Raw genomic sequence first — 15,147 nt, forward strand, 5'->3', positions numbered from 1 at the left:
CCTGATTGACCAGGGAAAGGTCGTGCACTACTAATCATTGCGAGTATTTTTTTCTTACTGTAATGTGGTTGATAGTCGATAAAATAAAAAAATTTTTTAAGTAATTTTGCAGTGAAGATAAAGAGAAGCTTCACAGAGAGAAAGGTAAAATTTCTTCTTAGAATTTCGCAAGGATTGCTAATTCGTGAAAAAAAGAACATTGTAGTTTATATTACAATTATACTGCTGATTTTTAAAAAGTGTATTTGCAGCATAAAGTAGAATTTTATAAAAGAAGAGAAATATTCTCTTGAAATTTTCCAAGGATTAATAATTCGCAAAAAATGGAATTTTGTAGTTTGTATTATAACTAGACTGCGGATTTTTATGCATCTATGGAAGATAAGTGCAAAAGATGCATAGAATATACATAACGTGCAAAAATATATAACGTATCCAAAATATAGTATTCCTTATAATATTTAACAAATACAACAAATGTCTATCTAGTTTTCATTTTTTAAGTTATATTTATAACAATATAAATATGCTTAAGTATCCACAGCCTAATTATCATAATGGTAAGACGATTGACATTCGATCGACATGTTTAAGTCTACGCGATTATTAACATTAAGAAAATTAGACATTTGAATGTTAGAATGGAATACTTTTAAAAAAGTATAAAGTATAATAAATAAGATGAAGATCTATCGAAGAGAATCGTTTACATGCTCACCTCGTCTTCCTGAGAGGACGCTAACTCCGGTTCGTTCTTCTCCAGCTTCGTCAATAGTTTGTCCTGAAACAAAAACATATTTGTTAGCAGAGATTTCGCTGAAAGTGACAGGTTAACAACTAACGTGAATCGATTTTTTCTCTGGAACAAACATGTTGAAGGCCTGGGCGTTTTCGTAGAAGGCTGAACAATTGTGATATAGTACTTCAATAATAGTTTCCGGTGCTATTATTGCACCGCGCGTACTAGGAATCGATCGATAAGTTATGTCTTTATCAGTTCCCTTGGATTTTTCTTTTTTTACAAACCACTTTACTTGATTAGATTCCACGATTGCAAAATTTTGTCACTACCATTCCCTTCATTTGTTAATTACGCCTAAAATAAAATTAGAGGATTCACAACAAAAATAACCTTTATCAATATTGACTTTATTTATTTTCATGATATTTGCAAAGCTTTAGTCCTACTTTTCTAATATTAGCTATGTATCTCCAATTATTTATACTGTTTCCTTGTGATAAATAAAACAGAAAGTATTTATCTTTTCCAGACATTGAAAATTAATTCCGGATAATAAAATTGCGAAGTTTATAAGCTGATTAGTTTAGTTCCTGAGAAACTGCAAAGAGAATTTCGTAGAAATCAAACTGTCCCCCGGAAAATTGCTAGGATGTCGATTGAAAGGCACGTTCTTCAGCGAAGTTTAAATAGAAAATTAGGCGGCCTGTGATTCGAGATGGTCCACGGCTAGTGCGTCACAGTGAAAAGTTGCTGTACCAATGTTGCACGGTGGTGGGGATATTTTGCGCATCATCCCCCTAATATCTAGAAAGCACCCTGACCCAGATACACGTACGTGCGGAACAACCGGACAGTCCTCTAGCAGGATCATCCGACATCAAATGAAAACCTCCGCGACATTCGCAATCGGGTTTTATGTCAGGCGTTTTGTAAGGATTGCCGCAACGAATCGTACGCGGCAATGTTCGTGGCGATACATCGGAAATTTCGTCCCAGTCAATTTCCAATATCTGCTTTATCGTCAGCGAAATTTCGAGCCAGTTCCAATCTTATTTATCGTTATCGTTAGCGATGTGGTCGAGTTCTGTATTTCCACGATTTCCAACCAATCGTGATCCTAATACGAAGTTTCACTTTACGATGTTTGATTTACTAGATATTAGATATTACGTTTTATTTTTGTGTATTTATGAGGTATTTTGAGTATGAATAGGGTTCGACTACGTGCGACAATTTTTAACATTTGAAAACGCTGCAGTTGGAGTATAAAAGCTATAGAACTATTGTATGTTAATCGTTTTCGATTAACCCACAGATAAGTTTCTGGAAAATTGAACATTAATTATGTATATCGTTATTAAAATAGAGGAATTTTGAAGGAATGGAGTTGATCGATTTGGATATCGATTGATTTAAACGATTCGTATAGGAGATTATATACAACGTGTTTTCAATTTTTTTCGGTATTATAAATAGGAAATTATCGCAAGAAACTTGATCCCATTGCTGTTTATTGTTCTTTTGGGTAGTTTCGCCATTTCTGAAAGTAGTTCGTAGCGTGTAATCACAGTCGATTAAACTCCTCAAAATTCTACAATCGTTAGGATAATGGAATTACCGCGAGGAAATTGTGCAATTTCTATTCGATACAGAGCCGATCGACAGCGTATTTGCAATCGTTTCCATCGGAGTGAAGAAGTCCATCAAGCATTCGATTAGTTTGCAATTTATTGCTTCCAATTTTCTCGGTAATTGTTATAGCGCGTACACCAAATCGATCGAGCAATAGTCTATATACATATTTTCTCATACCGATGAAATCTTCACGAAAGAGTCAATTTGTCAAGCTCGTATCTAAATGATCGTAGATTCCGGTTGACAGACTGCTCCTGGAGAAAATAAACCAGTGGTGTAAGACTTTTTCCAAACAGGAGAAAGGTATTTATGTTGTGCGAATTTAGATCAACAGATTAGTGGTAATTATGAAACACTTTTCTTTAATTAAATGTGTTTTTCTCAGAACCGTATTTTTCAATGGAGCCGACAATGTAATCGGTTTTCTTTTCATTTTCAATCTTTGCGCGTATTTTCGATGGATATATTATTTAAAAGATAAAACAAAATTATCGAAAAACCATCTGTCTAGAACAGAAAACACAATAGAAAAAAATTTAAAATGTTATTTTAAAAAGTGACATTTTCTGTATTTTTAATATCTTTTATTTCATTCAGGCTCGCATCAGCCACGCGTTTGGTCAGTATCCTGTCAACCAATTGAACTCTTATTTTTTCCAAGGTTCATACTACTATACTACTAATAGTAGTAGTTTAAAATTTGTTTATTGTGTTGGATGTTCGTCCATTACAATCTTAGAATTAGATGAACTTTCGATGATAATTATACTTATATTTATTCTCAAGACTAGTACTAAGTGAGATATAATTGACACAATTCTGATTATGTTTGCTTCAAAATGTTAATGAATATTTCTAAAACGCAAACAGATATGTGCGCAAATAATATAATCGATTCCATAAAATTTTATGGTTTCTTCCTAAAACGGTTGTGAAGGAATGTAAGCAATGACACTTTAGGCTCAAATATCCCCGTAAATCTGATTGCTTTGAATTGTTCACCGGACACTAATGGCCCAGAACAATTTTACGATAGAAATTGTCTAAAATTGGAAGAAAAACGAGGCTAGCGTCATGCTCGAGATCGTCCATTCGAGGTGCTATAGATCCCGACTCTCGATTTCTGTCAGTTTTGCTCCTGCAGCTATCGCTGACAGGAATCCGGTTCTTTCGCTGATCCTCTTGTCTTAAGCTTCTTTTGTCGATATGATACCACTCTTTCTAACCTCTTTATTGTGTCGTGTAATCATCATCAGAAGAGGTAATAATCAATGAATAATGATCGTTCGTTAAAATCCTCGCGAGTGTTCGATGATCGTTTATGTGAATCCTTTTCTATTGATCTCGATTAATTCTACGAGCTAATTAATTAATTAGTTCTATGGTTCGTTCGAATGAAATGCAGTGAATGCAGCTGAAAGTGGTAGAGTATCTGTTTTCCTTCTTTGTTCTAAAAGAGTCACTTTTCTAATGCGCGCGTATTCGGAACGAAGGAGGCGAATAATGGCGTCCATTTAAATTTTCGGCGGATTGCCTTAGCCGACCACGTTCTACATAAAAAAGAGCCTCTGAATGGTTCTTTTCACGGATAGAATACGGTGTCTGTGGAAATTTCGGTGCCTTTTGTATGTTAAAAAAATGTTATTCACCCGCTGAATTTTCTAGTTGAAATATATATTAATGTTTAAAGTTATCCATTTGCCTATTTTCGACGAAGCGTATTTTAATAATAAAATTTGGCATAAAAATGGAACTGTTACTATTTTATTCTATATAATCACCGTAGTTCTGCACAATAATATACCGACGGGATTAAACTGATCTTTGGAAGGCGACATCCAATATTGAAGGTGGGGATTGTATCATAATTATCAAATCTTATAGAACTATTTTATCATTCGACACACTCTTTATCTTCAGATTCTTTTTATTTCCTGAATTATAAGTAGGATCTTCTAAATTGACAGAGAGAGTTCCAGTGTTAATACAAGCGTTGCTATTTGAACGATACATATATGTATGTAATAGTGCAATGTATATAGTAACAGCAAAATTGCATTACTGCTCTTTTTTAATAGGTAGTTTATAATCGTGTGTAGTCTAAATTTTGCCGATTTTTACGAATTATGGTGTATATACACAATAATATCTTTCGTAAATATCGTTGTAACTGTTTAATACCTTAATTGAATGTCTTTTAATAAGAGGGAAGTTTTTGGTAGGAAGTTTCAGAATAGGAAACTTCCTGGGAAACAATTAAGGATATTTCAAAATAGAATGATCAAACTTTGAACAATCTAAAATGTTTCGAAACAACTTAGAATGTTTAGGACAGAAAACTTCTTGGGAAACGATTTAGAGGAGTGTTTAATGCACCAACACATGTAACGTATGTACTGCTATACTTTCACTTTAAAGTTCGAAGAGTAGGTAACAAGCTACACGAGATTCAATGGGAATCCATTACCATAAATTAAACGCATTAACTAGAGCGTGCTATGCACCAGCTTTCTAAGATACTATTACTAAAAACCTACTAATCGACTAATAAATTCGCCTGAGCGCCGTTATCACGTGGAATAACGATTGCACGTTACGCTGTCGTATTATCGCGATGGTCGTAGTAAATAATTTCACGTTACAACAAGATCACGGCTATCAAGCTACTGTGTCCTATTAGATTAACAGTACTAATCGATATTACGACAGCCTAGCTTCCTCGAAGCGATTCCGTCTCGCTTGACTTTTCACACCACGGTTTATCGTCACGTCGCAACAATACTTGCAGTTGATTAACTTCTTCTTAGACTTTCGAACACTTTCACCGTCGTTGAAGAAACCTTCAGTTTCCGAGTTAGATAGACTAGGTTTGCGGAAAACGATGAGCTGTCAATTTTGTAGACATAAAAGAGAATCAGTTTACTGCGATGTTGTTATGCTACAATCTGTTTAATCAGTTATGTAATATCCATCGTTTTTTATTGTCGCACCGTTTTGGAAGCCTATTTATTTCACCGTCGTAGGAAGAAGTTGCTTTTGATACAGAGAAGAATAGAATAGAATATATAAATAATTTTGCAAAGAAAAATGGTGATAGTCTGGTGCTATGTGTAGAGGACAGGTATTTTTAATAATGTGAAGAAGAATTTTAACGAGTTTATATCTATTTTGAAATGTATATCTCATAACTAACCAAAAATAGACTTCGTCTTCTTCCATGTCTAATCATTACGATTGTTCGACCTACATTAATTTGTACATACAACGCCATTCTTATAAAACGACTTTACCGTAAACTGCGGCGTATGATCCAGCTCGAAGCTGATTTTCTCGATACGATGAAAAATCAACGCTATTTTTTCCATCAACCCAAAACCTTTTTGACTTCAAAATCAAATGAAATTGTATCTCTAGCGCAGGATAAAAAATAAACTCAAACAAGTTACGTAATGACATATCGTTGGTCTAGGACAATTCACTATGACACAAAATCCTTCGTCGTCCAGCGATCCTGGAATCAAGGTGAGCCATTTTATTGCACGTTTATTCTGCTCGCAGACAATCTATTATTCGGTAAGTCTAGGGTTGAAGTTAGAGAAACATTCATCGTCGGTGCGGTCCGTTTCGATAAAAATTTAATCGCCAGGAGGCACGATAGTGGATCACGCGATAGATCGGTCTGTAACGAGACAGAACAGAAACACTGGGTATCCTTCGTCCTCGGCCGAAATTACGGACAGTATCTCGGGACGGTAAGCGACATGGCAAAATTTACCAGGCCATAAACGCCGTTGCTGATTTACGTTCCACTCGCGCATGGAATTCCGGTTTGCGACGCTTTGTGAATGTTCGTCGTTTAAGGTTTCTACTGAAATATTAAACCACGCTGCATCTGTCACTATGTATCGTGTGCGTGACGTTTCCTTCCTTTGACTTGATGAAACAACGATAAATTTGCGAGTGGATACAAGGAATTCATGGTCAATGTGATTTGCAATGGTGAAGAGAAACGTTCGCTAAATATATCAAGTGCGCTAATTTTTATTATATTTATTTCCAAGCCAAGGTCCAAGTTAGTAAGTTTAGTGCTTCCAGTGTTGCTTTGAGTAGTTGCGTACAGCTAGATATCTTCTCAATAAGTTTGATTGAATACAAAAATTCGTGGTAGTCTCAATTAACAAGACGGCCGTAATGTGAGTTACGCTTTCAACCTCGTCGTTTCATCAAACTCGAATATAAGAAACTCAGATTTTTGTAATCTTCCAAACGATGGTCTCCGATCGGCGTGTTCTACCTTATAAATCTGTTGTTCTTACAAATCATCCAGCGTATGGAAACATCCAGTCTAATGGAAATAGTGAAAGAATTTCTCTGTCGGGAGAAAGGAGCACCGAACAGGAGAGAGGAGAATTTAGATCGTGAAGTGGAATCGGTAGCGCACGCGACATCACGTGTCGTTTTCAGGTTCAATGACGAAGACCGCGACGATTGGTCGAGGCCAAGCGTCGCCATGCAAAAACAACAACGAACATTCCAAGTTACGTTCGCTTTCTGCCACCAGGTGAGAATCCACTGCACGTAACGACGTTGCCAGCTGGTACCTGTTCTTATTGTTGTCCTATCGACGTGGACCAAGATATAGAGTACCTGCTTTTTACCAGGTGCGTCGGTAATTAATTAAAAAATTAGGACTTGTTCAATCTTACTAACGACAATGTAGGAAAATAGAAAATTGTTTTATTAAATTATTATATATAGAGTTAATTAGGTAGGAATACCTAACTAACTATCTTTAATTATCAAATTTTCAAGTAACAATTTTACGATATAAATAGAAATATTCTACTAACGATGGTATGAAGAAGCCTCAAACTTCATCTAAATCATTATTCTCTGTTATATTAGGAGGAATCCAACTTGTGGGACGACGTTAAATATTTCAGACCCGTATTCCTTGCGGAAGAGTAATTTTAACGACAGATATCCAACAGTAATTTTCATTCACGGATACAGCGGCAGTGCCAGGGCAGGAAGTGCCACGGCAATAAGAGACGGTACTCTTCATTATTCACTTAGTTATTCATGTGTTATAGTCACCGTCGAACCATTTTTAATTAAATCCTCCTCCTCACGGATCATTATTATGTTCCATTTTCTCGTTTAAAATTAATCCCCTAAACTTTAAGATATCTAACAACATACGTTCGTTCCTTAATTCATATTCAGTATTTATTTTCTACTCGAATAATTTTTTACTTTGAAATTGTGTTTTACAATTCAACAAATTCACGGAAAGTTTACTTTTTGAAATTAAGTTAAATTGTATTTAAAAATTCAGGAAATTTACTGACTGCGATAAAACAATTAGCATACATTGGGTCAAATAATATTGAAATATTATACAACAAGTTTGATCACTACGTGCAAAGTTTAAAATTGAATTTTAAAATGTCGAAGCTTGGGTGACACGAATAATCCTACTTTGCTATATTGGACGTATTTAGTAATCGTCTCGTAACGACTAAATTTAGATCATTGAACATTATCGATTATCAAAGTGTTCGTTTCGCAGACACAGAATTTCTGAATGAATTTACGTGAAATATTCCGATATACATACGTATATTATCAGATTTGCCAAGACAGAGCTTGGTAGACAGAAACTGATGGAACTAGGCTGGGGACATTAGTAGCTACAAGAATCAAGTAGACAAGCCACTGTAAGACATTTTGACAGGATGATAAATCGTGAATCTCTTGAAAGTTCACCCTTTCACTATGGAAACTTCCCCGTACACGCGGGATCCATATTTCTGGCCCGACTATGACATTCACTCTACTCCTTTTGAACGGCGAACTCTACTGTGCTGGCCACAGACAAGTTTCCAAATCGTTGGGAACTTTCCGCGACTCGTTTCCATACCAGTGGAATTGAAATGAGTAAACTTGAACTTGAACTACATCCATCTAATATCTTTTAAGAAAAATATATGTATATTTATGCCCTCTGGCCATTAAACTAGGACCACGTGCTAAAATTTAAATTTCTCATCTATGAAACTACATCATACAGATGGTAAATTTCTTTCTTGGACTGTAACAAATTATTCAATACGTAAACGATTATCTGTATGCAGATACATACATAATAATTACTTGGGAAATTTATATAGAATTAGTTTACCAATCTATATTCTTATTTAATCGAGATTTATTATATCATCATTAACGATAATTTATAAGAAGCTATGCATTTGAAACGTTTTAATATTAACTTTAGTGTTAATAAATTAAGTCTTTAGCGTTAATATTAATCGTATGCTATCGTAGAATGAAATATTACTTGATATTGACCATTGAATCAACACGACGACACTATATCATAAATAGAAAATTGTCTTTGGCTATCCAAGTTATTATTACCATAAAATTTCCTTGCATCTCTTAATTCTATAAAAAAAATTTCAAAAATATCGAGTGGCTCTAGCTTAATCGGTAAGATACAATAGGTCCCTTATTCACTTTCAAGAATACAATTTTCCTTCTGATAAAAAATTATTGGCCATCTTTCAGTTTACCTGAAACGAGGCGAGTACAATATAATCTTAGTGCACTGGACCAAATTGGCCGGTCTGCCATGGTACGTGACAGCGGTTCGAAACACGAGAATAGTCGGACCTCAGGTCGCTCGTCTGGTGAATTGGCTGGACGCTCAGGGAGCGATATCCCTAGCCAGCTTGCACGTAATTGGTTTCAGCTTGGGAGCCGAGATCGCTGGTTTCATGGGGAAAGCTCTTGCTCCGCGGAAGGTATGGAAATTTCGCTTATCCAGAGTAAGAAGAAATTTCACTTTCACCAGAGACGTTCAATCTGAATTCAGGTTGGAAGGATCACAGGATTGGACGCCGCCTATCCTCTTTACATGAACACGGGCGGAGACGGGCATCTGACAAAGAATGACGCCATGTTCGTCGACGTGATTCACACCGATGGTGGAAACTTTGGCTTCCCGAATCCTCTGGGTCATGTCGATTTTTATCCGAACGGTGGCAAACCTATTCAGCCTGGATGCAATTTGGATAGTGTTATTCGGAGAAGTGTGTCGAGACTTATCAACCAGTATAGTATGTACTGAATCTTCTGCGAAGATTTTTTATTAAGATTCTTCTTTATTAGGCCAAAAATCTAAAAAAAGTCTAAAAAGATTGGCGTAAGAGATATAGTGAGATCAACGATATTGGTTATAAAGTTAAGGTTTACCAATATCGAGGACTGAAGCGTATATTTTCAGACCCTTTCAGTCCATAAAGTCTATCATGAAGGAAATTTAACCATAGTAATATCATTGTTATGTTTTTTGTGATTATCGCAAACGGTAACTTTACTTATTAAATTATATTTAATCCTGGTAAAACACAACATTTGAAGCTTTAATACTTAAAATTATTCTATAAATTTTGATAAATAACAGAAATATCCAAAAATAGGTATGCAGGGCAATTCCATAATACTTTCAGCAGGGAAAAGAAATAAAAAGAAAATGGCCAGTGACTTTTTATAAAAAGGAGAATTTTATTCTTGGAAGGGAATAAATTATCTATTATATCGTGGTCTTTGAACTAGAAATTACAGATTAGTTTTTCTTTGCAAAAGAATTCTATGAATAAATATAATAAAATAATCATTAAAATAGTAATGATTGTCCACGATAGCGTTAAAGCTTTATATCACAACCTCATTATATCGCTCCCATAATTTAATTTCCCTTAATGAATCGCTATTTCTTTCTGTCTAGTCGTCTGTGGACATAACAGAGCATGGATGTTTTATGCGGAATCCGTGACAAATCCGTTTGGATTCCCTGCCAGTCAGTGTCCAAAATGGCACCCGAATATCCAGGCACAGTGCACGTGGACACCTGATGTCTTAATGGGCTTCGCGGTGGATTCTAGAGTCAGAGGGAAGTTTTATCTAAGAACCAACGCGCAAGCACCCTTCGCGAGGAACGCAACTGGATACATGAGAAAATGATATTAGTTTGGATGAACCAGACGAGCAAAAAATCCCAATTCTTTGAGTATAGTCCGAGAAAAAAGAGGAAACGAGGATTCTAACTAACTAATGGACGCTCAAAGTGTAACGACAATATTCACAAGAAACTGCACAGTTCATCCTAGTTTCATTAAGTCACAAAAAACGGCGAAGAACATCGTGGAATAATTTTTTCGTAGGAGAACATTAAAAGTAGACAAATTTAAAAGCACTGAAACCATCGAAGTAAGAATATTCAGTAAAGATATTCTCACAGAAATGGCGAAATAATGTTGTGGAATAATTCCTTGACGAAAAATATGGAAATAAATATTGATAGATTATAATGATCCTGAAAATCGATGCTCGAAATTAGGAACAATATTATCGAGAAATGGCAAAGCATTCTCATAAAAATGGCAAGAAACTTTATAAAACAATCTCTCTGCAGGGGAAAATAAAAAATCGATAGATTGATAGACAAAAAAATTGATATAAAGGTTCCTGTTATCAATTGTGAAGAATGTCAATAAAATTGACTACCATCGAACGCGTAGTTTCCCTCCTTTACGACCACGGATACAGGACACGAGGCAAAATGGTCTGCAATTTAGCATTATTTCCGATGCGCCTTGGCTACTCACGAAATATGGAAATTCCAAGGGCGGACTTCTTATTTTCTATTTTAGACAATCGATGAGGATTGGAACGACTCCCCGAGACGGGAGTAATTGTGTTAAACATTACACAATTCATCAATTCGGAAACAGGAGCACAATAAGGAGCGAAGATCACGAAAAAAAAACGGAATTGGATGATCTCCAATACTGTTCTGAACTTTTGCTTTATTGTAATATCACTGGGTCAGAGATGTTCAAAAATTATGTAGTCTTTGGAAGATAGTTATAAATAAGAAGAGAAATATCTATAATATTCGATGACTAACAATATCAAACAATTCTCCAATCTCTAAAGTATTTCATACATAATCGATGATTTTACTGGATAATTAAAAAATGAAGAAATTTTAACTTAGACCTTCATTTGATAGGAATAATTTAGTCATTCTAATATGATTTTGATTAACATTCTTTGTGAATGACATTTATTATCTGTTAATGACGAAATTGTTTCTGTCGACTGAAAATATCGATGATGTAATGATATTTGCACGATAGAAGTCATTTTTAAATCGCTGGTGTTTATAGGAGTACACTTATGGGAGAGTATAAAAATGCACATAATGTACATAATGTAAAAAACATACATATGCAAAATATCCAAGATAAAGTACCTGTTACAATATTTATTAGATGAAATAAAGTACCTAAGTCTTTTTTGTACGTAACTGCATGACCAGAAATACTCCAAAATGTCTAAATATTTATAAATAAAAAGGAACGTATCAACAAATCTTTCATATTCTACGTTATAGACGAATCACTTGTCAGATGTATTTCAAAGAAATCAAAAGTTTCCTATAAAACTCGAACGTATCCTGTTGGCGTCAAAGACTTTCCAATTCGTCGAGACAACAAAAACGTTTCTAGAAACGGAAGCTACTATCCTCCTTCACCTTTTTTGCCTTTACCAGAACACACAGAGCGTGGATACTTTCCAATGATCCAGGCATCCACGCGAGACAATGCTTTTCTCAGTTTTTCACCAGCAGCGTTTTCCACGTCGGTTTCGTGTGGAGAATGGGTGCAGTCATTTCCAAGCACGAAAGAAATCGAACCAGCTTGAATTGCATCGTGCTATCAGCCTAGTTTCTCCCTTCCTGATAATTAAAAATTAACGAGAACCTCTTACAACGCTTATTGTTAACGGTTCTTCCAACTTCTCCTTTATCTCAAGGACGACTGAACTTTCCGATGAGAATTTTTGGTATCCCGAGCGCGAAAACAGAAGTTTCGAAAAGCTGCCACTCTAAAATCCAAATGTTTACCCGGGAGTGCATCGAATCAGCTAGTATCTGGTATTTTCGAACGAATCCAGAGTTCGAGTGGTCTGAAGTACTCTCGAAAAGTCGATGGAAGCGCATAGTGGAGACTTTCGTAAGGTGGTTACGTAACGGTGGTGGTCTAAAACGATTATCCAAATACCGGTCGAAATTTGTTAACGATTTAGCTGAGCTACGAATAGAAGAAAGTGGACCAAAGAAAAAAGAATCCAAGCAAACTCGAGGAGCGTGTCTTGAGAAGTAGTCGAGGATGCACTTAGATGAATCGTAGACGTAGCTCACAATAGAGTGCAATTCCGAGGAATCGATGGAATGATTTATGTAAAGTGGTGAACTGTGTTTGTTTGTTCCTCAGACTACCTCGACCGAATTATCTGCAATACAGTGAATGACACTTTTTCAAGCGAAGTATTGTTATTTTTGACGAGTGGATACCAAAGAGAAGGATCGATTTTTTAAACTCAGAAATGGGTATTATATGTATGTGTAAAATTATTCAAAAGTATTCTATATACTATCTACATATTATTTTGAGACTGAAGAAATCTAAAGTTCCATCATTTTCTGCGTGTCATCTTTGTTTTTCTTCGGCTAATTTCAAATATTTAGTCATTACTTCGTCGTAAATTATTTGAGCAGTCAATTGTCCTTTATGTTACTCATTACATCGATAAACCTTCACATTTGAACATTAATTACATAAATAATACACCTCGGTATTTAACGAGATCATTTTTAATGTTAATCATACGTTTAAAGTAACTATTCACTTGCCTTGCTTTCTAATTTTATCAATATAATATAATTTAATTGTATCAATCATTATTAATTTTGAAAAGTTTTGTGTAATACATTTAAAATATTCAAATACTCTTGTGAATCACAGTAGATAGGATATCAAAATGAATTTAGCAAATCACGTACTTAATTGTAATATATCGCATCTACGTTTATCAATAGATGATTCAAGTTTCGCTCCTATTCATTAATTCTCCACTAGTTGTACACTTTGGGAAAATTCACGTAAGCGCTGCTACTATGAATCGATCAAAATGTCCGGATACTTATAAGCGTTGAGTGTACCTGCACGCGAAATCTTGCAATCTGTACTGTCGGTCAGTCAACCCGGCATGTACGTTAAAAAATTCACCACTGACAGGTCGATAACGATCGACGACCTATGGCCAGGGTTATAGATGACCCTAGTCTTGAAAGACCACCGGTTGTAAAGACCGGACACGAACGCGCCGTGCATCGTCCACGTTCGACCACATTTCTCTCTGCTGTCATGGAAATCCCACGAGTGTCGTGACCAGCTGTGTTCTCGTCACCTTCTGCGGAAAACCAAGCCGAGTTTCGCGCGAGAAACCGATTATCCCTGTTGTTATGGACGCTAATGGCTCTTTAATTAAAGTTTCGCTGACGGCGATCATTCAAAGTCCGATCGAAGACGTTCGAATTACCGGAAGGAACTCCACTTTTTTGCCGTAAGCTAGTCCGTTCTTTCACTGACGTTCCAATTAAGTGAACTTAAAAATTCTTCCACGAGATTCAACTATAAAACGGAACTTAAGCCCAAGTGTTGGAAAGTACGCTCCAAACTGTAAGTACCGGAATACTTATGGAAACTTAAGCGAACTTGAAAATTCGTTAAGAAATTATTCAAACATTTAAGAATCATTATCTCGTCCGAAACGATGTTATTTCATTTGAATCGTTGGTCTTGCTCGAGCACAAAATTCTGGTCTGTTGATCGTCTCTTTATTATTTTAGGTTAACATTCGAATCGTGTGAAGAAAGTAGGAAATCTCAGTATTGGTGAGTGGAAGTGTAGAGTCGATGTTGGTTTTAAAGTCGAAATTCCATTTCCTGCAGCAGATTTCCAGAAGCGTGAAAAGCACAGGTTATTTATGTGGCGACTCAATAAGTGAAACGACAAGAGAATATCTAGGAGCCGGGGAAATTCTCTGTGGTTTTAAGACACGTTTCACTTCCACCTCGAATATCCCCCGGAGAGTCTAATGTTGTACTCGTTAAATCTATGCTTAGCTTTCTGACTGAGCGAATTGAAATTTATTTCGAGACTAATTTCCGAGAAGCTCAAAATACCAGCGGTCGCATATTTCTCCTTACATAGAAGTTTGTTACAAAGATCGATAAGATGAGATTGGATTTGCTAAATGTTAAGTGAGGCACAAAATTGCTATTCAAAAATATGTTCCTTCTATGCGAAGATCTGTGATGTATGATCAATATATAATAGCTATCTAGAAAAAAATGAAACATCAAATACATGCAAATGATATAATGATAAGGACTTTGAAGAACACCGATTATCTTGATGTTATAAATAAGAAATTCATGACGTATTTCATTGTAGAGGAGAGTTTATGAATTTTTTAATAAAAATTATATATATTAAAATTCAATTCCCATATATATATATATCGAGTTCAATTTCCATCGTACATTAATATAATACAATATTAATGCCTGATATATTCTAACGAAATCGCTGACTATGTTCATCACAGCGACTAGGTTTCCCAGAATAAAACGAAGTGGAATCCAATAAGTGGAGTTTTAAATATAATATATATCGATGATAGTAATATCATTACAGGGACTCAAATTCACCCTACATATGCTATTCTTGGCAAAATATCAATAAATCCAATAATTATGTAATTATTAAATAATAAAACATATCTGATGATAGTGGAAACATACATATGTATTGGATAATAAAATAAAAAATATTCACGATAACGAAAAA

At 35.3% G+C, this 15,147-nt stretch overlaps 2 protein-coding genes across 4 annotated transcripts in view; one reads left to right on the forward strand and one right to left on the reverse strand.

Annotated features, from left to right (window-relative positions):
• LOC100749744 (fl(2)d-associated complex component) overlaps window positions 1-15,147 on the reverse strand; it is a 45,196-nt gene that overhangs the window by 10,532 nt on the left and 19,517 nt on the right. For all 3 annotated transcript variants that reach the window (XM_012386914.2, XM_012386901.1, XM_033321442.1), the window contains one exon: window positions 719-781. In XM_012386914.2, the coding sequence (XP_012242337.1) occupies window positions 719-781 (63 nt within the window). The remainder of the gene's footprint in view (window positions 1-718; window positions 782-15,147) is intronic.
• On the forward strand, window positions 5,662-11,821 carry LOC112212917 (hepatic triacylglycerol lipase). Its single transcript, XM_033321449.1, has 6 exons — window positions 5,662-5,899; window positions 6,939-7,038; window positions 7,283-7,431; window positions 8,951-9,186; window positions 9,258-9,501; window positions 10,173-11,821. The coding sequence occupies exons 1-6, from the start codon at window positions 5,827-5,829 to the stop codon at window positions 10,406-10,408; spliced, it is 1,038 nt and encodes a 345-aa protein (XP_033177340.1). The 5' UTR covers window positions 5,662-5,826; the 3' UTR covers window positions 10,409-11,821.

Source organism: Bombus impatiens, unplaced genomic scaffold, assembly GCF_000188095.3.
Source record: "Bombus impatiens unplaced genomic scaffold, BIMP_2.2 scf_0027, whole genome shotgun sequence".
NCBI lineage: Eukaryota > Metazoa > Arthropoda > Insecta > Hymenoptera > Apidae > Bombus > Bombus impatiens.

What these genes read in the sequence shown, in the direction of transcription:
- LOC112212917 (XM_033321449.1), top strand. Translation starts at nt 5,827, where the DNA reads ATGACATATCGTTGGTCTAGGACAATTCACTATGACACAAAATCCTTC. An exon ending in GAGTACCTGCTTTTTACCAG is followed by an intron (nt 7,039 to 7,282) that starts GTGCGTCGGTAA and finishes CTGTTATATTAG; the next exon opens with GAGGAATCCAACTTGTGGGA. An exon ending in GAGACTTATCAACCAGTATA is followed by an intron (nt 9,502 to 10,172) that starts GTATGTACTGAA and finishes CTTTCTGTCTAG; the next exon opens with TCGTCTGTGGACATAACAGA.